Source organism: Eubalaena glacialis, chromosome 1 (assembly GCF_028564815.1).
Source record: "Eubalaena glacialis isolate mEubGla1 chromosome 1, mEubGla1.1.hap2.+ XY, whole genome shotgun sequence".
Taxonomy (NCBI): domain Eukaryota; kingdom Metazoa; phylum Chordata; class Mammalia; order Artiodactyla; family Balaenidae; genus Eubalaena; species Eubalaena glacialis.
In genome coordinates, this window is record NC_083716.1 from 39,273,002 (window position 1) to 39,296,912 (window position 23,911).

General features: G+C 37.2%; 1 protein-coding gene across 4 annotated transcripts in view; it reads right to left on the minus strand.

Annotated features, from left to right (window-relative positions):
* The window catches only part of MINPP1 (multiple inositol-polyphosphate phosphatase 1), a 43,873-nt gene extending 20,216 nt beyond the window's left edge, over window positions 1-23,657 (minus strand). Inside the window, exons 1-5 of one of the 4 annotated variants that reach the window (XR_009701515.1) lie at window positions 23,014-23,657; window positions 19,845-20,042; window positions 16,794-16,891; window positions 12,905-13,084; window positions 6,662-6,743 (exon numbers count right to left, since the gene is read on the minus strand). Coding sequence is in view for 3 of the 4 variants with exons in the window: in XM_061195579.1 (XP_061051562.1) it covers window positions 6,610-6,743; window positions 16,794-16,891; window positions 19,845-20,042; window positions 23,014-23,650 (1,067 nt within the window). In the remaining variant the exon portion in view is untranslated. Of the gene's footprint in view, window positions 1-6,609; window positions 6,744-12,904; window positions 13,085-16,793; window positions 16,892-19,844; window positions 20,043-23,013 lie in introns of those variants that run through there. The other 3 variants (XM_061195579.1, XM_061195565.1, XM_061195586.1) reach the window with 3 other exon arrangements.
* Window positions 23,658-23,911: the final 254 nt, after the last annotated feature.

Here is a 23,911-nt window from a genome sequence, read left to right on the forward strand (position 1 = left end):
TTAAAAAAATTTTTGAAACTGAAGTACTGTGTAGTTGATTTACAATGTTGTATTAGTTTCAGGTATACAGCAAAGTGATTCAGTCATAATCTTTTTCAGATTCTTTTCCCTTATAGGTTATTACAAAATACTGAGTATAGTTCCCTGTGCTATACAGTAGGTTATCTATTTTATGTATAGTAATGTGTATATGTTAATCCCAGACTCCTAACTTATTCCCCACTCCTTTCCCCTTTGGTAACCATAGTTTGTTTTCTATGTCTGTGGGTCTATTTCTGTTTTGTATGTAAGTTCATTTGTATCATTTTTTTTTAAGATTCCACATATAAGCGATATCACATTTGTCTTTCTCTGTCTGGCTTATTTCACTTAATATGATGATCTCTAGGTCCATCCATGTTACTGCAAATGGCATTATTTCATTCTTTTTTATAGCTGAGCAATATTCTATTGTGTATATATACCACATCTTCTTTATCCATTCATCTGTCCATGTCGATTAATTGAAGTATAGTTGATTTACAATATTATGTTAGTTTCAGGTGTATAGCATAGTGATTCATTATTTTCATAGATTATACTTCATTAAAAGTTATTACAAAATAATGGCTATAATTCCCTGTGCTGTACAATATATATCTTATTTGCTTATCTATTTTATATATAGTAGTTTATATGTCTTTTTTTAAAAATTTATTTATTTTGGGCTGCTTTGGGTCTTCATTGCTGTGCGTGGGCTTTCTCTAGTTGCGGTGAGCGGGGGCTACTCTTCGCTGCGGTGCGCGGGCTTCTCATTGCGGAGCACGGGCTCTAGGCGCGCGGGCTTCAGTAGTTATGGCTCGTGGGCTCTAGAGCGCAGGCTCAATAGTTGTGGCTCACAGGCTTAGTTGCTCCGCGGCACGTGGGATTTTCCCGGACTAGGGATCGAACCCGCGTCCCCTGCAGTGGCAGGCGGATTCTTAACCACTGTGCCACCAGGAAAGCCCAGTAGTTTATATGTCTTAAGCCCATACCCTTATTGTGCCCTGTCCTACTTCCCTCCCCTCACTGGTAACAACCAGTTTGTTTTCTGTATCTGTGAGACTTTGTTTTGCTATATACATTTGTTTATTTTTTAGACATATAAATATAAGTGATATCATACAGTATTTGCCCTTCTCTGTCTGACTTATTTCACTAAACATAATACCCTCCAGGTCCATCCACGTTGCAAATGGCAAACTTTCGTTCTTTTTTATGGCTGAGTAATATTCCATCGTATTTACTCATATACACTGCATCTTCTTTATCCATTTGTATGTTGATGGACACTTGGGTTGCTTCCATATCTTGGCTATTGTAAATACTGCTGCTATCATCATTTTGGGGCATGTATCTTTTTGAATTAGTGTTTTCACTTTTTCCAGATATATACCCAGAAGCGGAATTGCTGGGTCATAAAATGGTAGTTCTATTTTTAGTTTTTTAAGGACCCTCCATACTGCATTCCATAGTGGTTGCACCAAATTACGCTCCCACCAACAGTGCACAAGAGTTCCTTTTTCTCCACATCCTCACCAACATTTGTTATTTGCAGACTTTTTGATGTTAGCCATTCTGACCAGTGTGAGGTGATATCCATTGTTGTTTTGATTTGCATTTCTCTAATAATTAGTGATGTTGAGCATCTTTTCATATGCCTGTTAGCCATCTGTATGTCTTCTTTGGAAAAATGTCTATTCAGGTCTTCTGCCTGTTTTTTGATTTGTTTGCCTGTTTTTCTGATATTGGATTGTATGAACTGTTTATATATTTTAGATATTAACCCCTTGTCAGTCATATCATTTGCAAATATTTACTCCCATTTAGTAGACTGTCTTTTCGTTTTGTTGATGGTTTCCTTTGCTGTGCAAAAGTTTTTAAGTTTAATTAGGTTCCATTTGTTTATGTCTGCTTTTATTTCCTTTGTTTTAGGAGATGGATCAAAAAAATTATTGCTACAATTTATGTCATAGAGTGTTCTGCCTATGTTGTCCTCTAGAAGTTTTATAGTACCTGGTCTTACATTTAGGTCTTTAATCCATTGAGTTATTTTTGTATACAGTGTTAGAGAATGTTCTGATTTCATTCTTACCTGTCTGATTTCATTCTTACATGTCATAAGCATTTTGGGGTCATCTTGAAAAAACTCTAAGGAAAGGTGCCATTTTTCTGAATTAGTAAATTCTTTTTTTTTTTTAATTAATTAATTTATTTATTTATTTTTGGCTGTGTTGGGTCTTCATTGCTACATGTGGGCTTTCTCTAGTTGCAGCGAGTGGGGGCTACTCTTCGTTGCGGTGCGCGGGCTTCTCATTGCGGTGGCTTCTCTTGTTGCAGAGCACAGGCTCTAGGTGTGGGGCTTCAGTAGTTGCAGCACGTGGGCTCAGTAGTTGTGGCTCGCGGGCTCTAGAGCGCAGGCTCAGTAGTTGTGGCACACGGGCTTAGTTGCTCCGCGGCATGTGGGATCTTCCCTGACCAGGGCTCGAACCCGTGTCCCCTGCACTGGCAGGCGGATTCTTAACCACTGCGCCACCAGGGAAGTCCTAAGAAGATTCTTTTTAAGAAGCTGTCAAACTTTTTCAAAGCGGCTATACAATTTTACATTCCCACCAAAAGTGCATAAGGTTTCCAGTTCCTCCACATCTCACCAACACTTGGGAAAATTTTTTTTTTTTTTTTTAATATTAGCCAGTGAATAAGAAAAATACGTAGTCCTTTCCTCCTCTATTTCTCCTTTACTCTCACACTACTACCACATTCACAATACTTCTGACGCTTCTGGTTACCAAATGTGTAGGGTTTTTTCCCCCATATTAAGCAATTTTCTGTGACACCAGATGGCTGTTCTACAATTTAAATCGATTCTGACACTATCTACCTAGAGACAGCATCAGATCCCACAGGCTAAGGGCTCAGTCCCACAAGACTGGCCCCCACTTCAGGTGCCAATTGTAAGTAGTAGGTCGTCACCCAGGTTACCCACAACTTCTATCCAGTATGGCTACAGATAGAAGGTTCTCATGACCCCTTCCTCGGGTTTAATTTGCTAGAGTGGCTCAAGAACTCAGGGAAATACTTATTTACATTTACCAGTTTACTAAAAAAGGATATGACGTAGGATACAGATGAACATCCAGATGGAAAAGATGTGCAGGGCAAGGTATGTGGGAAGGGGCACAGAGCTTCCATGTCCTCTCCAGGAATGCCACTCTCGCCACACCTCTACTCATTCACCAACCCACAAGCTCCCTGAACCTCGTAGCCGAGATTGATCATTAACTCCACTTCCAGCCTTTTCCCCTTCTCAAGAGAATTGTGGGGGCGGGCAGGGGGGTGATGGGGCTCAAATTTCCAAGCTTCTAATCATGGCTTGGTCTTTCTGGTGACCAGTCGTCATCCTGGAGCCATCCACGAGCCTATCCAGTCACCTCATTAGAACAAAAGACACTATCACCCAGGAAATGACAATGGTTTCAGGAGCCTTGTGTCAAGAACCTGGGGCAGAGACCAATATATATATTTTTTCTATTATTTTACAGCCAGTTTAGGGGTATTACTGGTATTTCACAATGGTTTTAATATCTAATAATATAATCAGTAGATAGTTTATTAGTATCTTTTCATGTGCTTATTTGCCATCCAAATATCTTCTTTAGTAAAGTATCTGTTCAAATCTTTTGCCCTTTTTTAAAATTGGGTTATGTGTCACCTTACTAGTGAGATATAACTTCTTTATATATTCTGGATTCAAATCCTTAATCATATATATGTTTTGCAACTATTTTCTCCAAGTCTATTGCTTGTCTTCTCATTTTCCAAATAGTGCTTTTTGAAGCACAAAGATTTTTAATTTTGATGGAGTCCATTTCATCAATTTTTTAATGGATTGTGCTTTTAGTGTTCTATCTAAGAAATCTCTGCCTAATCCCAAATAGGCAGAGTAGTAAATGAAGATTTACTACTATGTTTTCTTCTAAGAGTTTCATTGTTTTAGCTCTTATATCCAGGCATTGATCCTATATTTTTTGTTTATTTTTTAAAATTGAAGTATCATTGATTTACAATTATACTAGTTTCAGGTATATCACACAATGATTCAATATTTTTATAGATTATACTGTTTAAGTTATTACAAAATAATGGCTATATGTCTCTACACTGTACAATATATCCTTGCTGCTTGATCCTACATTTTCTTCTAGAAGTCTTCTAATTCTACATTTTATACTTAAATCTATGGTCCACTTTTGTGTAGAGTGTGAAGTAAGGGTCTGTCATTTTTTAACATATGGATGTCCAATTGTTCCAGTACCATTTGTTGAAAGGACTATTCTTTTCTCCAATGCATTACCATGGCATCTTTGTCAAAAACTGACCATATGTATCGGAATTTATTTCTTGACTTTATTCTATTCTGTTGATCCATTTGTTTACGGCTATAGTTTTATAAGTTTTGAAGTCAGGTATTTATTAAGTCCTTTTGTTCTTTTTCAAAATTGTTTTAGCTCTTCTGGGTGCTTTGCATTTCTGTATAGATTTTAGAATAAGCTTCTCGATTTCTACAAAGAGACCTACTGGAATTATGATAGGGATTGCAGTCAGCCTACAGATGATCAATCTGAGTCTTCCAATCCATAAAGATAGTATCTCTCTGCATTTATTTGGGTTCCCTTTAATTTCTCTCTGTAATGCTTTGTAGTTTCCAGTGTACAGAAATACTCACTTATTTTTAAAACACCAATGATAAAATTCTTACTTAAGCTTTGAATCTGATATCAAATTGTAATAGCAAACCTTGCAAAAGTTATTTAAGAATCTTTCAGACACAATTTTAATTACCTCACATTCAACAATGGGACAAACAAATAAACAATGAACAAACAGTAAAGATCTGTTATCTCATAAAGTCTAAGCGTTTTAAAACATTCATAAAACCAAGTAGGAAAGAAATTAATGCCTATCTCAAAGAGGGAATTTGCCTTGACTATTTTGCCCCAAAAAAGTGTTTGGTCGCAGAAACTAAGTACAGATCTTCCTCCACTTATGATGGGGTTATGTCTCAATAAACCCATCATTAAACTGAAAACATCAAAAGTCAAAAACCTACCAAACATGATAACTTAACCTAGCCTACCTTAAATGTGCTCAAAACGCTTACATTAGCCTACAGTTGGGCAAAATCACCTAATACAAAGCCTATTTTATAATAAAGTGTTGAATATCTCATATAATTTATTGAACACTGTACTCAAATTGAAGACCAGAATGGTTGTATAGATATAGAAGAGTCGTAAGTATATTAGCAGTGTTTCACTCGTGATCACATGGCTGACTGGGAGCTGCGGCTGACTGCCAATGCCCAGCATCATGAGAGAGTATCATACTGCATATAGCTAGCCCCAGAAAAGATCAAAATTCAAAGTACAGTTTCCACTGAATGTGTATCATTTCTGCACCATCACAGAGTCAAAAAATCATAAGTTGAACCATTTTAACCATTCTGGAAGAAAACCAGATCTAGTACAGATGGTCCCTAATTCCCAAACCCAAGAAAATTCCACAAACTAAAGTCATATCCACAAACTCACATAATTTCTCTCTATATCTGTATGTATATAAAACTTCATACTGCCAACCCAATTATATACACCATCTTCAGTCTTTCTGTCTCAGTCTTTACAGCATGATTTTCATCTCCAATTGTGAATGTATAAGCTTTCATGGAAGCATATTTGTCAAATAAAATGGGGTTTATATTCTACCAAATGTTCAAATTATGAAAAGGTTTTTTTTAAAACTTTGAGAAGTATGAATGTTAACAGAGACTTTTTGATGAGAAACTCTTATTTAAAATAAAAACTTAAAAAATAATTCATACCAGAAACCATGTACAATTACACTATTTATAATAGCAAAAAACAGAAACTACCCAAATGCCCACTGACAAGAGAAGATGATATAAACTGTGGTACTTATTTACTGAATATTGAACATTATTGAATATTGTACTGTAGCAAAAATGAATGAACTACAGTATATGCAACAACATGATAAATATTATAAATGTAATGTTGAGGGGGGAAAAAAAAACAAGTCCCATTTGCTTATGACTCTAAGCGAAACTAAACATATTGTTTGGGCACACATACATTCATAATAAAGCCTTTTTATAGAGGCAAAGGAATGACATGCACCAAATGCAGAATAGTAGTTAAAGGAGATAGGGAGTAAATGGGGCAAGGGAGGGCAGGAAAATTGAGTCACTAAGGAACACATAAATAGATACATGCAAATTATTAGTAATGTTCCAGTTCCTGGGTTGAATGGAGGGTTTATATGTTTATATGCTTTATAACTTACATATGTCATCTAATTCTTTTGTAAGTATAATTATTTTTTAAAAACATAAGCAAAATCTATTTTTAAAAATCACCCATTATAAAACATTTTCCAGAAGCTTAACTGGGCACTCAGAATATATTGGGTTGGCCAAAAAGTTCATTTGGGTTTCTCCGTAAGATCCTAAAACCCGAACGAACTTTTTGGCTGAGCCAATACATCAAAAAAAAATTTTTTTTAAGTTTTTACCTTTGTTTCTGTTCAACTGCTTTGTCCAAGTGCTGAAAGATATCCTGAAACAGGGTGCAGCTGGATTGACTATTAATGGTATACCCATATCCTCTTTTCCAATATTGTTTCAGATCATTTAAATATTCTAAAACCTAAAAATACAAATTTTAAAAATCATTACTATTTTTATTAATGTAACAGATTTTCTGATTTAATAATGATTTTTTCAGGAAAGGTTACATTGTTTAATCACCATTCTACACAAAGTATAGTAGAATCTTAGCATTTACAGAGTTTATACTTACCATTTCAAGCATTTAAGGGTTGGACCCAAAGGTCCATGACACAGAGATTTATGCTGAGACACAAACCCAAATGGGAATGTAGAGACTGACATGCAAGAGCAAGTTAATAGTACTCACAACCAGTAATCCAGCATCCATGACAGTTCAGGATAGTGGGTTAAAGACATGTGCTCACCTCCCCTTTCTTCTAAAATTATTTTAAGATGATAGCAAAGATATATACAGAAAAAAGAAAAAATGTACATAGAAGAATATTCATTACAGCACAGAAGGTGCCAACAGTGAATCAGGAATTTTTAAGAATTTCAGGAAGGTAGAAACCAGATAGAAAATGAGTTACTTTGGTTCATGTATCAGTTTGGCAAAAATACTAATAAAAGTAGACCAAGGGGGCTTCCCTGGTGGTGCAGTGGTTGAGAATCTGCCTGCCAATGCAGGCGACACGGGTTCAAGCCCTGGTCTGGGAAGATCCCACATGCCGCGGAGCAACTAGGCCCGTGAGCCACAACTACTGAGCCTGCGCGTCTGGAGCCTGTGCTCCGCAACAAGAGAGGCCGCGATAGTGAGAGGCCCGCGCAGCACGATGAAGAGTGGCCCCCGCTTGCCACAACTAGAGAAAGCCCTCGCACAGAAACAAAGACCCAACACAGCCAAAAATAAATAAATAAATTAATTAATTAAAAAAAAAAAAGTAGACCAAGGATATGGAAAACTGGTACTAGAAGGAATGTGCATTAATACAGATGTTCTAAAGGACAGACTGGCAAAATCCACAAAAACACACATCTTTAACGCCCGTTTAATTCCGTTTCTTATAAAATAATATTCACAGAGGAACATAAGAGACAATGTACAAGAATATCTTAGAGTAGCACTGCTTAAAGGAGCCCCCCCCAAAAAAAATTTCCTGGAAATACCTAAATTTCATTAATAGGTAGAGGCTTAAATAAACTATGATATACACATACTATGGAATACTATGAGATTATTTGTAGATCTACATGAACTGACATGGGAAGATCTCCAAAACATACTGCTAAATGAGAAGAGGTTAAGAATGATAAATACTTGCTGGCCTCTGCTACTTGCAATAGATCAGACCCACCAACTATTATTGTTGTAGTTTAGTGGGGCAATATTATGCCATTTCTGAACCTATCATGGCCAGAGTGCTCTTTATCTACAGGGTTTTTGTATAAAACCCAGTGTATGTTGTCTATCTGCTGTTGGTAGTAGAAGAAGAGCAAGATGGTGGGGAAGGATTGTACACAGATATGTATAGAAGGAAGATGGCTATCTGTAAGTCAAGGAAAGAGGCCTTGAACAGATACTTCTCTTACAGCCCTCAGAGGAGACCAATCCTGCTGACATCTTGATTGTGGACTAGCAAAGGAATACATAATTTTCTTTCTTCATTTTCATGAGAAGTAATTGAAAGCTATCATCTATGCAAGGGGAAGCTCTGGTCAGTTATTTTCAGTGTTTTGATCCTTATGCCTTTCACAGATGTAATTCAAATGCTGGATCTCTTCCTTATTAGCTTTGTAATCTTGGACACATCCCATAATTTAGTTGAGTCTTACTTTCATTATATGCAAACTGAGAATTCTAGTACCTCCTCAGAATTGTGCAAAGTCCTCAAAAATGCCCTTAGCACACAGACGTTGTTCAATAAATGTCAATTGCTTTGTGAATTTCTGTAGTTGTGTGCTGCAGTAATTTTTTTTTTATTTTATTTATTTATTTTTGGCTGTGTTGGGTCTTCGTTGCTGCGTGTGGACTTCTCACTGTGGTGGCTTCTCTTGCTGCAGTGCACAGGCTCTAGGCGCACGGGCTCAGTAGTTGCGGCACACGGGCTTAGTTGCTCCGCGGCATGTGGGATCTTCCCGGACCAGGGATCGAACCCGTGTCCCCTGCATTGGCAGGCGGATTCTCAACCCCTGTGCCACCAGGGAAGCTCTGCTGCAGTAATTTATATGAGGGGTAATCTTTGTACGATAAAGATATTTGTTAAAGACAAAAAAAAAAGGAATAATAAATACAGTATAATATCATTTACTACCAAAATACACACACACACACACACACACACACACAAATTACACTGTTTACATTTCTAGGAATGGTATAAATTATAAATAGAGCACAGAAAAGGTTGAAAAGTACACATCAAACTGACAGGAGTGGTAGATTTCTGTGGAGAGGTCTTGAATTGGAGTTGGTGATTATGGTACCCTTTATCTGAATGTCAAACTTGTACTCATGTATCATTTGATCCAACACCAAAAGTAAAGGACTAAATCATGCAACCCAAAAGAGGTACAAGAGAAGACTACACAGTAGTTATGAGCCATTCTTCCCAGAAGAGCCCCGAGAAATTAAGTGCAAGCCGTAAGTTTAAGAGCAAGAGCAAGGGCAGGCCACTGCCATATACCAAAAACAAAACTAAACATACACTAAAGAGGCAATTAAATTAAGAAGTTAGCAAAAGGGACAAAGTAAACGTTAAAAAAATTAAAATAAAAAGAATTAGATAAAGTTCTGCCAAATCTATTCAAGAAATAAAACAAAAATAGTATCAGAAATGAAAAAGGAGAGGCGCTTCAAACTGTGGCACAGGGAAAAGGATGTGAAGCAGAATTCGGCAGTCTTGCTGAGTTGAGGAGTCAGAACTCAGAGGAGTCAGAACTTTAATAAGTCTGAAGTGGTTGGAATTAGCAGGGTAGAGTATCAGAGAGGAGGAAGCTACACAGAAAAAGAACTCCAAAACTCGTGGGGGGGTCCCCTTGATTCTGCTGCTGAAGGCTGTGGGAGTTGTAAGCTGATCAATTCCAGAGCTATCATAAGGCTGAGAGATATTCATGTTCCAAGCGGCCTAAGTAGAGAGAGCTTCCAGAGATACCAAGACATCCAGGACTTCAATCTGGACCCCAGAAGAGACATACTTTAATAGTAAAGACATGTGTATAAGTAAGGTTTTGTTTCTGAGTTTTGTAAGGTCAGGTCGAGAGCATGAAACTCAGAAAAATGAAGCCTGAAAAGGATCAAACTGATCCACAAGTAACTTAACTGCAAAATAAAACAAAATTCAATAGTTAGAAGACAAAATCCAGGCATTCAACACCATAACATTCACAGTGTCCAGTATCTAATAAATAATTACTGGAAATACATGAAGAAACAAGAAACATGACTTATAACTAGGAGAAAAATCAGTCAGTAAAAGAATCTATCATGGGCTTCCCTGGTGGCGCAGTTGTTGAGAATCTGTCTGCCAATGCAGGGGACACGGGTTTGAGCCCTGGTCTGGGAAGATCCCACATGCCGCGGAGCAGCTGGGCCCGTGAGCCACAATTACTGAGCCTGCATGTCTGGAGCCTGTGCTCCACAACAAGAGAGGCCGCGACAGTGAGAGGCCTGCGCACCGCGATGAAGAGTGGCCCCCGCTTGCCACAACTAGAGAAAGCCCTTGCACAGAAACGAAGACCCAACACAGCCAAAAATAAATAAATAAATAAACATTAAAAAAAAAAAAAAAAGAATCTACCATAAGAAAGAAGGAATGCAAGGATAATTCAATATTAGAAAATGTACTAATGTAATTTCTATGTTAGAAGATTAAAGAGGAAAAAAAAATCATCTTCCTAGATGTCAGAAATTCAGCAAACATTCCTGATCTTAAAAACAATAAATAAATAGAAGGTTTTAGTAAGAAACAGAAATTTTCTTAACTTGGTAAGGATAACTACTAGTGACTATGCCAAACATCGTATTTTGCAATGAAACATTGAAAGTGCTCTTAACTAGAAAATATAAACAAAGCTTCGGGTTTTAAGATGATAGAATTAAGATATATATGCTCTCTTCTCTCAGAAATCACTCTAAAAAAAGAAGAATGAAAAAGAAATGCAAATGCCCCTTTCAAAGAAATTAGGAGACCTCTGTACCCTGAGCCACCACCATAAATGAGGAAGGACTGCCAAATGCAGTGAAAATCAAACAAAACGCAAACAAAACCCCTCAGATAAAACCAACAGAAGACGGATCCTCAAAGCACATGGTACACTTGCAGGAGTAGATCCAATAATCCTTTGCTTGAAACAATAAGAACGAAGTCTAAGAGGAGCCTCCCTACAGTATGTAACACCATTACAGGAAACACTGACCTTCCATCTTTATAAGAAGCATTCTACAAAGAATCTCAGAGAAAAACTCCAAACTGGAAGGAACACTACTTATCTCTGAATAGCTGCTCATCCTTACTGGCCGCCTGAGAAGTAAAAGCTGAATTCACTGCAAAGGTGAGTAATAATTTAAAAGTTGCTAGTATCTTTATAAACATACAAATTAAAAACAAGACTGCTACACAGATAAAATAGCCAGAAAAAAAACGCTCACCCTAGAAATTCTGCTACAGAGCAAATGAAAACTATAATTAAATAAACACAGTATCATGAATTCCAAAGACTTAAGAAAATAAAATAATCATTTAAAAAAGAAAGAGTCCAAAACAAGAAAAAAAATATATGGAAAGAAGCATAAAGATAGAAATATAAACTGGAACAGCTCCAAAAAATAATTGGGCATTATCTAGTAAATTTGAAGTTCTGCATATCCTATGATCCAGCAATTCTACTACAGACATGGACCTTCAGAAATGTGTGTATACACACCTATAGACATACACAAGAATATTCATAATAGTCCCAAACTGAAAACCACCCAAATGTTTACCAACAAGATAATGGATTAAAAAACTATGATAATTCATGTAATGGAATACTACACAGCAATAAAAATAATTGAACTATAGCTACATGCAGCATCATAGATAAATCTTAAAAACATAATGTTGATAAAAAACTAGATACAAAAAAACACATACTGGATGATTCCATTACATAAAGTTCAAAACATATAGTTAAACTGTTTCTTGGGAAAAAAAATAATAAATTAGTAAACACTAAACTAACATAATAAAGAAAATGCAGATACACAAATAAGTAATAATAATGGGGAAATAATCTCAGATATAGAAGACATTTTTTTAAATCATGAGATAAATTTGCCAAACTCCACAAATAAATCTGAAAACCTGGAGAACATGAATGACTTCTACAAGAAAATATTAAATACCAAAACTGACCCCAGATGAGATAGAAAATCTAGATATACTTGTTACAATAGAAGATAGATATACTTGTTACAGTAGTAGATAGATACAAAGCTGCAAAAAGCTGTCCCACAGAGAAGTACATAGTTCATGTGTCATTTCTTTTGTAAGGTTTACCTGACTGCCATTAATCAACTTCCTCCTTTGTGTATCACTATACCTTATATATACTTCTGTTATAGCCATCCCACTGTCTTGCAATGGTTTTTTTATCTTTCACTCCTTGTGACATTCTTTGAGGACAATGCCTATCTTATGCTAGTATCTTCAGTTTCAACCAAGTGCCTGGCATGGAGCAGGCACTCAAACAATATTTGCTGAATGAAGGCACACGTGGACCAGCATTTCATAAGGTCTTGGATATCTAATAATATCCAGAATTCTCAGAATTTCATACATTTCTATTCATTTTTAATTCTTAAAACTTTTTTTTAAATAAATTAATTTATTTTATTTATTTATATTGGCTGTGTTGGATCTTCATTGCTGTGCGTGGGCTTTCTCTGGTTGCGGCGAGCGGGGGTTACTCTTCGTTGCAGTGTGTGGGCTTCTCATTGTGGTGGCTTCTCTTGCTGTGCAGCATGGACTCTAGTCACGCGGGCTTCAGTAGTTGTGGCTCGTGGGCTCTAGAGCGCAGGCTCAGTAGTTGTGGCGCGCGGGCTTAGCTGCTCCGCGGCATGTGGGATCTTCCCCGACCAGGGCTCGAACCTGTGTCCCCTGCATTGGCAGGCGGATTCTTAACTACCGCACCACCAGGGAAGCCCCTTAAAACATTTTTAACAAAGAATTTCAAACATAAAAATAGAGAACAGGAGAATAATGAACCCCCACGTACCTCTCATCCAACTTCAACAATTAACACTTGTCCAATTCTGTTTCAGTTATGCCCCTACCACCACCACTGGATTATGCTGAAGCAAATCCCAGACATCATTTTATTGCATCTGTAAATACTTCAGTATGTAAACCTATTTCATAGTGAAAAGTCCTAAGCAGAGATTTTTGTATCAAATTACTGAAAAAGAAAAAGAAAAAATCACAGGAAACATCTAAATCAAAAGAAAACTTTATATTTTTTAATGAAGAATCTAACTTATTTGCTTTTACTATATAAAAAGGAAGCTCTTATTCAATTAATTTAAACATGTATTTCAGATTTTCAAATCATGGTCATTTAAATGAGACGTTCTTTGAAAGCAGCGGGGGGTGGTGGTGGTGGTGGTATGAATTGGGAGATTGGGACTGACATACGTGCACTAATATGTATAAAATGGATAACTAATAAGAACCTGCTGTATAAAAAATAAATAAAGTTCAAAAAAAAATGAGAAGTTATTTAAAGGTACCTACACTATGGAGAAATCTGGAAGGTGCCACTTTAATCATATGATCAAACATATCATCATCAATGATGTGACAAACTGACATCATTCCTTCTGATTAGACACACTATATAAGAATACTTATATAGTATTCTTGTCAAAAATGTTTAAACCCCTATCTAATCTTAAGTGAAAAAACAGACACAAAGACATTCTGCAAAAAAGCTGGCCTAGATGCCTGCAAAATGCCAGTGTATAAAAGACAAAAGAAAGGCTGGAACACTCTTCTAGAATAAAGGCAACTAAAGGCATGACAAATAAATACAATGAATGATCCTTGATTAGATCCTGAATTTAAAAATAAAAAAAAAGTGGGAGGGAGACGCAAGAGGGAGGAGATATGGGGATATATGTATATGTATAGCTGATTCACTTTGTTATAAAGCAGACACTAACACACCATTATAAAGCAATTATACTCCAATAAAGATGTTTAAAAAAATTTTTTAAATAAAAGCTATAAATATAGGATTCTATTAAGACAAGTGTGAAAACACGAATATTGACTGTATATTAGACAATACTGTACTATATATGCATATGTAAATTTACATTTTATTATGATTATGTAGGAGAAGGTTCTTGTTTAGATGCATGCCCAAGTATTTAAGGGTGAAGTGTCTTGACGTTTAGAAAAAAAAAGATTACATATATATGTGACAGAATAAATGTCCCTCAAAGATGTCTACATCCTAACGCCTACAACCAATGAATATGTTATCTTACATGATAAAAGGGAATTTGCAAATGTGATTAAGTTAAGGAGCTTAAGATGGAAAATTATCCTAGACTATCTAGATGGGCCCCATAATCACAAAGATCCTTATAAGAAGTAGGCAGGAAGGACAGAGTAGGAGATATAACCATGAAGCCGTGGTCATAGTGATACAAGGAATGCAGGTGGGCTCCGGAGACTGGAAAGGGCAAGGAACAGATTTTCCCCTAGAGTCTCCAGAGAGAACACAGCCCCCTGTTGATACCTTGATTTTAGCCCTGTAAAATTCATTTTGGACTTCTGATTTCCAGAACTGTAAGATAATAAATTTGTGTTGCTTTAAACTACTAAGTTTGCAGTAATCTGTAATAGCAGCAATAGGAAACTAATAGATTATAAAGAAAGAAAAACAAATGTGGCAAAAACGGTTAAAAACTGGTGAATATAGGTGAAGGACATGAATGTTCATTCTGTTGTTCTTACAACTTCTGTCAGTTTGAAATTTTTCAAAATAAGTTGTAGGGAAAAAAAGAGAGAAGTTCATAAGCAGTAAAGAGATAAAAGGGTAATCCTAAAAATAAAAGGAAAAGAAAAACAAGTAGCATAGAATCTAAGTCACCTAATAGTTCCATCTTCTTTAAGATATGGAAATAAAAGCACAGAGTTGTCGGTCTTTGGAAGTAAGGGACCACATGGATATAGCTACTCAGAATACAAAAAGGGCAGATAGCCAGGTAAGCATATGCCAAATATTCCAACAACTGTAGTAACTTGGGCAAATAAGTTGTTCTTCTGTTGAAAAGTAAATTTCCCTTTTGCTAACACCCCTCAGTCATTTACACAATACTGAAAATCACTTCAATTTGGCTTTTTATCGGCTTTTTCCCCTACAGCAATCTGGGTAGGGAGAAAAGGGAGGTGAGGAATTTTGACACAAGTGAATGGTGACCATAAGTCTCAGTTTATACCTATACTGGTGTAATTATTACTGGTTCCCCTTTCACTTTTAAAAGTATTCAATTTAGGAGCTTCCCTAGTGGTGGAGTGGTTAAGAATCCACCTGCCAGTGCAGGGGACACGGGTTCGAGCCCTGGGCCGGGAAGATCCCACGTGCCGTGGAGCAACTAAGCCCATGTACCACACTACTGAGCCTGCGCTCTAGAGCCTGTGAGCCACAACTACTGAAGCCCGCGTGCCACAACTACTGAAGCCCGCGTGCCTAGAGCCTGTGCTCCGCAACGAGGAGCCACTGCGATGAGAAGCCCGCGCACCACAACAAAGAGTAGCCCCCGCTCACCGCAACTAGAGAAAGCCCGTGCGTAGCAACGAAGACCCAATGCAGCCAAAAATAAATAAATAAATTTATAAAAAATAAATAAAAGTATTCAATTTAGAACATAAATTTTACGATCATCCTAAGCATAGAGCATTTCAAAGAAGGGTAGGCCAGGATGTTTCTGAAGTGATAGTTATGGACAGTTAGAGGAGATGAGAAGTGTTTTGAGTACTTGAGACAGAGAAAAAAGTAGATCATCAGGAAGCAATTCAGGAGCACAGAGAGGAAATACATACACCTATTACTTCTGGCGCTCAGCATCCTAGAGCAAGCATCCATCGAGGGCTCTTTTCCCTTCTTCCAACTTACTGGCTAAGCCCTACTTCCGCATTGGCATAATACTACAGAAAAATCACCTTTAATCTGGTTGTTGGTCACTTTAGTCTTTAATTAACGAAATAAAGCACTTGTTTACTTTCAAATGTACATTAGCTTTCAGCTTAAAAGCTTGCTTCTAACTGACAAATAGTACACTTCTTTTCAAAATCTGAGGTTAAATTCTGAAGTTAATAATTGATTTTCATACAGAATGCTGAAGGTTCCATATGTATGCAAGGATGACTAAAGTTTCTGAAGTCCATATTTCTGAATGACCCATACATAAAGATACATCCTACTCTCATCCATCAGAATTCTATCCAATGCCTTGATCCTCAATACTTAAGAAAACAATTAACACTTTCTTACCCCACCTCTCTGGCTCCCAGCATCCCAGATTTGACCAGAATTTGCCTCCTTTACAGTCACCAGAGGTCTGTCTGCCCTTCTCTCTCTAGAGTCTAAAAGTCTACAAAGAAACAACATGAATGAAGAGGAAAGAAAGGGAATACAAAGTAGCCAGGCAGAACCTAGATGAATCACTGCCATCACTGGGTAGAAAACAGAACTCAATTTATTATGAAAACTTTATAAAAGAATAGGTATTTGGAAAACCATTCATCCACTCTGAGCTTTGGCTTCCTATAAAAAGAAGAATTTGGATTATATTAGCTCTATAATCCTTTCCAGCAGCAAAATTTGATGATGGGTTAAGTAGGTTTTTAACTGGGTGGACCTAGAAATCAAATCACAATGGAAGAATGTTTTCCAGAGTTTTATGAACCTAAACTATTTACAAGTAGGTAGGTCCTATCTGAACACTTAATCTCTCTTTTTTAGGAAAATTACAAGATAGTCAAAGACACTTAATGTTCCCTACTCCACTTATTTTTTGAAAAGCTGCTTCAAATAAAGACAACAATGAAAACCATGCAAAAAAAAAAAGCAAAGAAACTGCAAAAGTAATACTTACCTTTGCATCATCTATGTCAAAAACATCACACCAAGGAGATTTAACACCTTTAATTGCCAGGTCAAATGAACAGGTGAAAAAAGCTACCTGAATTAAATCTGAGAGAAAAAAAAAGGTAAAATTTGTAGGTTACTATTTCCTGCAGTTTTCCAAAGGCTGAATATCTATAGAATGCCAAGGACTTACTATATAAAACATAACTTGATTTTGTTAATTTTAGAGGATTGGAGGAGGGGAGATAAAGTTATAAAAGGTTTTAGTCCCCAACTTGAAAATCAGCAATGACTAAGTACATTTATTGAACAGTTCTTTTAACTACACAATTAACATTATAACTATTAAGAAGAAGCAAGTACAGAGAAGGATATAAAAGAGAAGAGAAGACTGCAAAAGGTAAAGAACGAAGAAAGGGCAGACTGAGGAGTCAGAAGGAAGGTGAAACAAAGGGTCAAGAAGGAGAGAAACAAAGAGGGAAAAATCACACTGTGAGACCTGACTCTGACGCTAATTATCCTGGGTAAGTCACTCTAGGCTTCCTGGATCTCAACACAAAATAGGCAAAGGATTTATTCTTTTGTCAAGCAATATCAAAGGACATATAATTAATATATCCATAAAACATAAAGGGTACCTATGATCAATAAGAAAAAACACAAAAATAATCCAATAGAAGATGGCCAAGGTTATGAAGAGGCAATTCTCAGAAGGAATGAAATAGCTAAAAACATATGAAAAGATGTTCAACCTTACAAGTAACCAAAGAAATGCAAATTAAAGCTAGATATCATTTTTCATTAATTAAATTGGCAAAAGTCAAAATGACTAATAATATCCACTGTCGGATGAATTGGGGGAAATGAGCATTCTCACATATTGTTGATATAAATTTTTCTACACCTTCAGAGAACAATTTGGAAGTACATGTTAAGATGTAAAATATTCATGCACCTTAACCCAACAATTCTACCTATAGTTATTTATCTTATAAACTCTCAAGTGCAAAAAGCGGACTATAAGAATGTCCACTGTTGCGTTATTTGAAAGGGTTAAAAACTAAGAAAAACCTTAGTAGGAAAGTAATTTCCTATAAAACAAAGAATTTGGACTGTATTAGCTCCAGCCTCTCTGACCAGTAAAACTTGATGATGGGTTAAATAAATTTTTAACTATCATTTACCTAAAAATGTAATCATATATATCCTATAAAATAACATAGAATTTTAAAAAATGAGGCAGATACATTGCTAAGTAAAAATAAGTTACAGAAAATACATACAGCATCACCTTTCTATGCAAAAAAAAAAAGTATTTAAATAGCTAAAATATTTTTGAACAGCTACTCTGTGCCAGGTACTGTGCTAATGCTTTGCATGAATTAATCTCATATAATCCTTGCAATAATCCTGTGAGGTAGGTACAATTCCTATATCCATTTTACAGAGAAAGAAACTATGGCACAGTGATATTAAGGAACTTGCCAAAGATCACAGAGTTAGTCAATAATATAACAAAGTCAAGAATTGAATACAAACAGTCCAATTCCAGAACCCATGATTTTAACCACTATGCTAATACTGCCTCCAAAAAGAAGTTGCTCTCAGTTACCCCATCAGTAAAATACAAATAATCCTTGTCAAGTCAGAGACTAGAAATAGTGTTTTTAAAAAAATCTTCAACAATCTTAAATGCCCACTAACAGAATAATGGCTAGATGCTGGTATTATATAATGGAATTCTGTACATAAGTTTAAAATGCAGAACTAGAACTACACACATTAAATAAAAAATACAAAGTTGAATTAAAATCAAATTTCAGACTGATATCATAGTTTGATACCATTCCTAAAAGTTTAAAAATCTGCAAAATGCCCCATTTAGGTATAGAAACATAAATATAAAAACCGGCATGGGATGACTTAAATGCTCAATTCATGACAATGGTTACCTCTGGGAGAAAAGGAAAGGAATGAGATCCTAGAGAGGGAAAAAGCACCCTCAATTTATTTAAAGCAACTAAGTGAAGCATAATGTTAAAATTTGATCAAACTAAGTTGTGGGTATACAGATACTCATTATATTAGCCTTTATTATTATCTATATACTTGAATTATTTCCCAAATAAAATAATTTTTAAAGCTCTGCAAACGACCCCAATGTATAGCCAGTTGAAGAAAAGAGAAAAAATTCAATTTTAGATGCTAGTCTAGGCATCTTCACTTTTTTGATCCTTATAAAGCATTCAGACACCAGGATTGACATATTCTAGTCTACTTAATTTATTCCCAACATCTCCTACTTCTAGTCTTTGGAAATTTATTCACAGTATAATGAAATCACACTCTATATATCTGTCAATATCTGCTGTATGGATTATACATTCCTAGAAAACAGGAAAAAAAATCTTATTATATTTTCTTAATTTCTCATTGCTAGGTGACCATGTACTTTGGTTTTCTACCTGCTTTCCCAGCATAATTATTAATAGTGTTTCCTTTCACCCTAAAGTGTCCCAGGTTGCACAGTCAACCCATGCACTGCAATAGCTTATGACATACATGACTGCTCATTTTCTCAGCATCTCTAGGTATAAAAGCTTCAAAGAAAAAAAAAAATCACACTACTTTTTAAAAACTTAACCCCTCTCAAAACATTAGCATGTACTTCTGAACTGCTTTAAAAGCTAAAGAATTTATATGACTTTCCATTTGTATCACTTTAAGAGGAGATAATTCAGAAAAAGATAATTGTTTTATAAATAATGCTTAGAGTTGAAGCTTTATATAACTTTGCCCTAAAAAAAAAAAAAAATTCCAGGTACATCAAGAATCTTGTGTATTAATTTACATAAAACTCAAAGAAGAATCTGAATCTAAGAATAGTAAGCATGAGATATAGAATTTTCTTGACCTAGAACACATTACTTTCTCAACGTAAAATCAATTGTGGTCCTTTAAAAGGAATAACTTTATGCTTCCATATTTTCCCATGTTCAGAGTTTAAAAACCACTTAAACTATTTCAGAGTTCAAATGTGAGATAATAGGCACATTACCTGCATTTAAGTTGTTGACTGGCACTTGCAAAATACCTGCAACTTTTTTTAAAATGTTCTGCATTTCTGGTCCAGTTTTGAAGGCTTCTACATGATAAAGAGCCGTAGCATTCCTTTCCACTTGAGTTAAAAACTTCTCACAATGATCAAAGAACCTCATCAATTTATCATTAATTCTTGGAGGTCCACACTCCATGTCTGAAAGGGAAAAAAATAATTGTGTGTGTATGTATGTGTGTGTGTGTATATATATATATGTGTATATATATATATATCCATTGACATGAATGACAATTTCAAATTATTGGAAAATTTTGTTTCAAGTGTAAAAAGGAACACTAAAAACCTATTTATTCATTTACATGTCTGAAATAAGTACACACTACTCAAGAAAGACATAGGACAAAACTATTCCTCATTTGTAATGATTGTTAGTTCATGAAAGGATACGCTAAAAAAAACTAAAGAAACAGAAAATATCAAAGATAAAATAAAATGTTAGAGCAATACTACACTATGAAATAAAGGTAACTGAAATGAATGTTTTCTTAAAGAAAACAAAAATAATTAGATATGAATGTCATAAAAAGTGTAAAAATCTATTCCCTAAGTACTGTTTCCATCAGGCACAGAAAATTTGAGAAAACAATCTAAAAATTAGCAAGGTTTCTAATTGCAAGGTGAGAGAGAATTCAACAGACAGGCTCTGTTTTACTACTCTAAGCAAAAGTCTAAATAGAGTATTTTATTTTCTCAATTAACTTTTTCAACCCTGTGTTACTTTACAAAAGACTGCTTTGGACAAAAACTACTGACAATAGCACAAAATACATTAAAGTTTCAGGTCTTCTGTATTTCATTGTGCTAGATGCTTCTGATTCGGTTTATTTTCTAACTGAAGCTCCAGAATAACTTCCCATTTAGAATTTTATGTTACATTATTTCCCCAATTCGGTAACAAATACATACTAGAAAAGCATTCGTAATCATGCTTCAACTACTGGGGTGCCTTTTAAGTTTTCTCAGTCATATTTAAAAATACACAGATTCCAATCATCATTTCTCCAATAATTTACCATGAAAAGAACACCAAGTATACTATTTCTGTAATTAAAATAAGAAAATTATGTCTAGTTTTACCATTTTGCTTCAGATGTGTATGTGAAAATATTTATATGTATGTGTGTGTGTATCCATTTCAGGAGCTCCTGAAATGAATAATTCTGCCAATTTTAATTGGCAATCAGATTACAGTTCTTAAGAAATAACTTACTAGGAAAATAAGTGATTTTTGTCATCTTTTTCTGTGGCCTCAAAATTTCCTAAGTGGATCTGGATAATTCATCCCTGCTATTATCTAATTGCTGCTATTCTTTAAACAGAAACAAAGGCATTGTTTTGTTTCTGTAAGAATACAAAATCCAATTCAGTGGCTTCCCTCCAAAGCCCAGATGTACACAACAGGCAAAACAATTGTCTGTAGATAACAATGAAGCAGCTAAGCAAAGGGTTTAATCTCTGATACTGAAAATGGTGAGGGGTGGCTTATCCTGAACTATTATGATCCATGGCTGGCAAATGCCAATTCTCATAATCCATCTAAGGGCAAAAATTCATTCATCCCAGGAGGTCCAGTAGTCCCTTTTTGGTATACACTATATACATATATAGTACTATATTGAAGTATGTTCTGCTTTCAACATTCAGTTAATTTAACAGGTTTGTGGGAAATTTTCACTCATATCAATGGAAAAAAGTCTAGCTATATCAAAAAGCATGATTCAACAAGTGACTAAACACAAGTCAGCCAACCGAGTTACCCACAGAGTCATGAGAGTCATGACACACGACAGAGTCAATGGAAGAACCCCTTGGAGATGGCTGAACGGCTTAAGAGAGAACGCTATTAGAGAAATGACAAACCAGTCTACTTCTAATTTATTTTTTGCGAAATGACAAACCAGTCTACTTCTAATTTATTTTTTGCTTGGGCTTTTTAAAGCTAAATGATGCCTCACCTCAACTTTGACCTTAAAGCTGATCAAGAAAGTATTAACACTTGTTCATCTCTCTGGCACAAAAATGTCATGTTTTCATTCTTATCCTTAAGTTACAGGACAAATGGAAGCTGTACGTACAGTGTAATGGTTAAGAGACCAAGCTCTAAATCAGATTTCCTGGGTTCATACCTAGTCATTTGAAATTAGGCAAATTAGTGTTTCTGCGTCTCAATTTCCTCACCTGTTAAGAGGGGGGAAAATACAATCAACCTCAAAGAGCTGTTGTAAGGATTTTGTGAAATAAATGTGAGGCATGCCTAGCACATAGCAAGCATTAAGTGTTTGCTATTATTATTATCTGTGACTTTTAAAACATTTTCTAAGGAAAAAGCATCATTTGAGGGAAAACAGAAGACCTGGATTCTGGGCCTCAAACTAAGAAAGGACAATCAGCAAGGCATTTTCTTGGGCTCAGCTTCTTCACCTGTGAAATAAAAGAGCTCCACTAGATGATCTCTCAAATTTTGCAAAAGTATCGGTAGTGGAATAAATTAGTAAATTACTGTGCCATGACCATGGACCACAGCTACAAGGAGAGTAACTCTATAGTACATGCAAAATCAAAACAGAAAAAAGCAGAGCAGTAAAGAAAGTTTGAGAGTAGCTTCCTAAAATAGGTTGTAGGTCTAGAATCAATATCTGAAAAAGCTGTTAAGTGAAAAAAACAAAACAAAACCAAACCCAAATAGTATTAGTATCAGAAGTAAAGCCTGAGGAAGAAAGTCCTAGATTTAAAAAAAAAAAAAAAAAAAGTGCGCCGAACTGTAGAACTAGCCGCCAGAGGGAGGAAAGGGAAGGGGGTTGGTGCTCAGAGGGAGAAATTCATTTTGGGAATGGGTGATCAAAAACTGCCCTGGCCTGTCTCCCTTCCTACTGGGTCCCCCAACGTCTACCACAGCGTCCTGCACGTAGAAGGTGCCAAACTCATCCCTGATGAATGAATAAATGAACATTATGTACGAGGATAAGGGAGAGAGCCAAGTCCTGAACATTCCATGGGATGGGGGGGCTGGGGACAAAGGGAAGTAAGGAGAGGCTGGGATCGGGAAAGTCCGGGATCTGGGGGAGGACCGAGGCAGGGCTCTGGCCGGGCGGCCCGGGGTGGTCACCTGCGACGTCGGGCGGCGGTAACCCAGGGTGGTAGTGCTGCCACAGTCCCTGCAGGAAGGCGGCGCCGCTGTCCACGCAGCGGTGCTTGGAGCTGGTGACTAGCTGCAGGCGGCCGCAGTTCTCTCGGCTGAAGAGGACCGGGAAAAGGGAGGCCAGGCGCAGGGCCAGCTGTCGCATGTCCTGCCGCCCCTTCTCCACCAGCTGCCCGTCCATCCAGTCCGCGTACCACAGCGGCCAGTCGGCCAGCGCAGCGCCCAGGGCGCCGCCGCCGGCAGCGCGGGTCCGGTCATCCCCGGGCCCGCGGGCCTGCAGCAGTCCGTGCAGCTGTCGCAGCTTGCGGATCTGTTTGGTGGTCGGGTAGCGGGTGCCGTGGCGGATGAGGGCGACCAGCTGTACCGGGGTGCAGGTCTCCTCCAGCAGCTGTGGGTCCCGCCGTGGCGCCTCGGGGTCCGGCAGCAGCCCGGGGTTGGCATCCTCGTAGCGAGTCTTGGTGCCGAAGTAGGGGCTGAGCGGCGAGACCACGCGGTTCTCCGGCTCCAGGAGGGAGCAGCGAGAGAGCGACGAGACCAGCGCCACAGCCAGGGCCGCGACGGGTGCCACGGAGACCCTGAAGAGGCGGCAGGGGCCAGGGAGCATGATGCACTACGGCCCGCGGAGGGCAACATACCGGCTCGGTCGACGGCTTCCGGCTCCGGTGGGCAGGGGGCGGGCCCGGAGGGTGCTTCCGGCCGGTGTCCCCCGGGAATCACTTCGCGTACCCAGCTCTCCGGCTGTGAGGAGGCGGCCAGTGCTGCTGGAGCACCGAGAATGCGGGCGGGCTCCTGTGGCTCGGGTGAAGCCGCTAGAAATCCTCGAGGAGCTTCGGAGACCTGTGGCTTAGGTGGAGCCGGCGTCGCT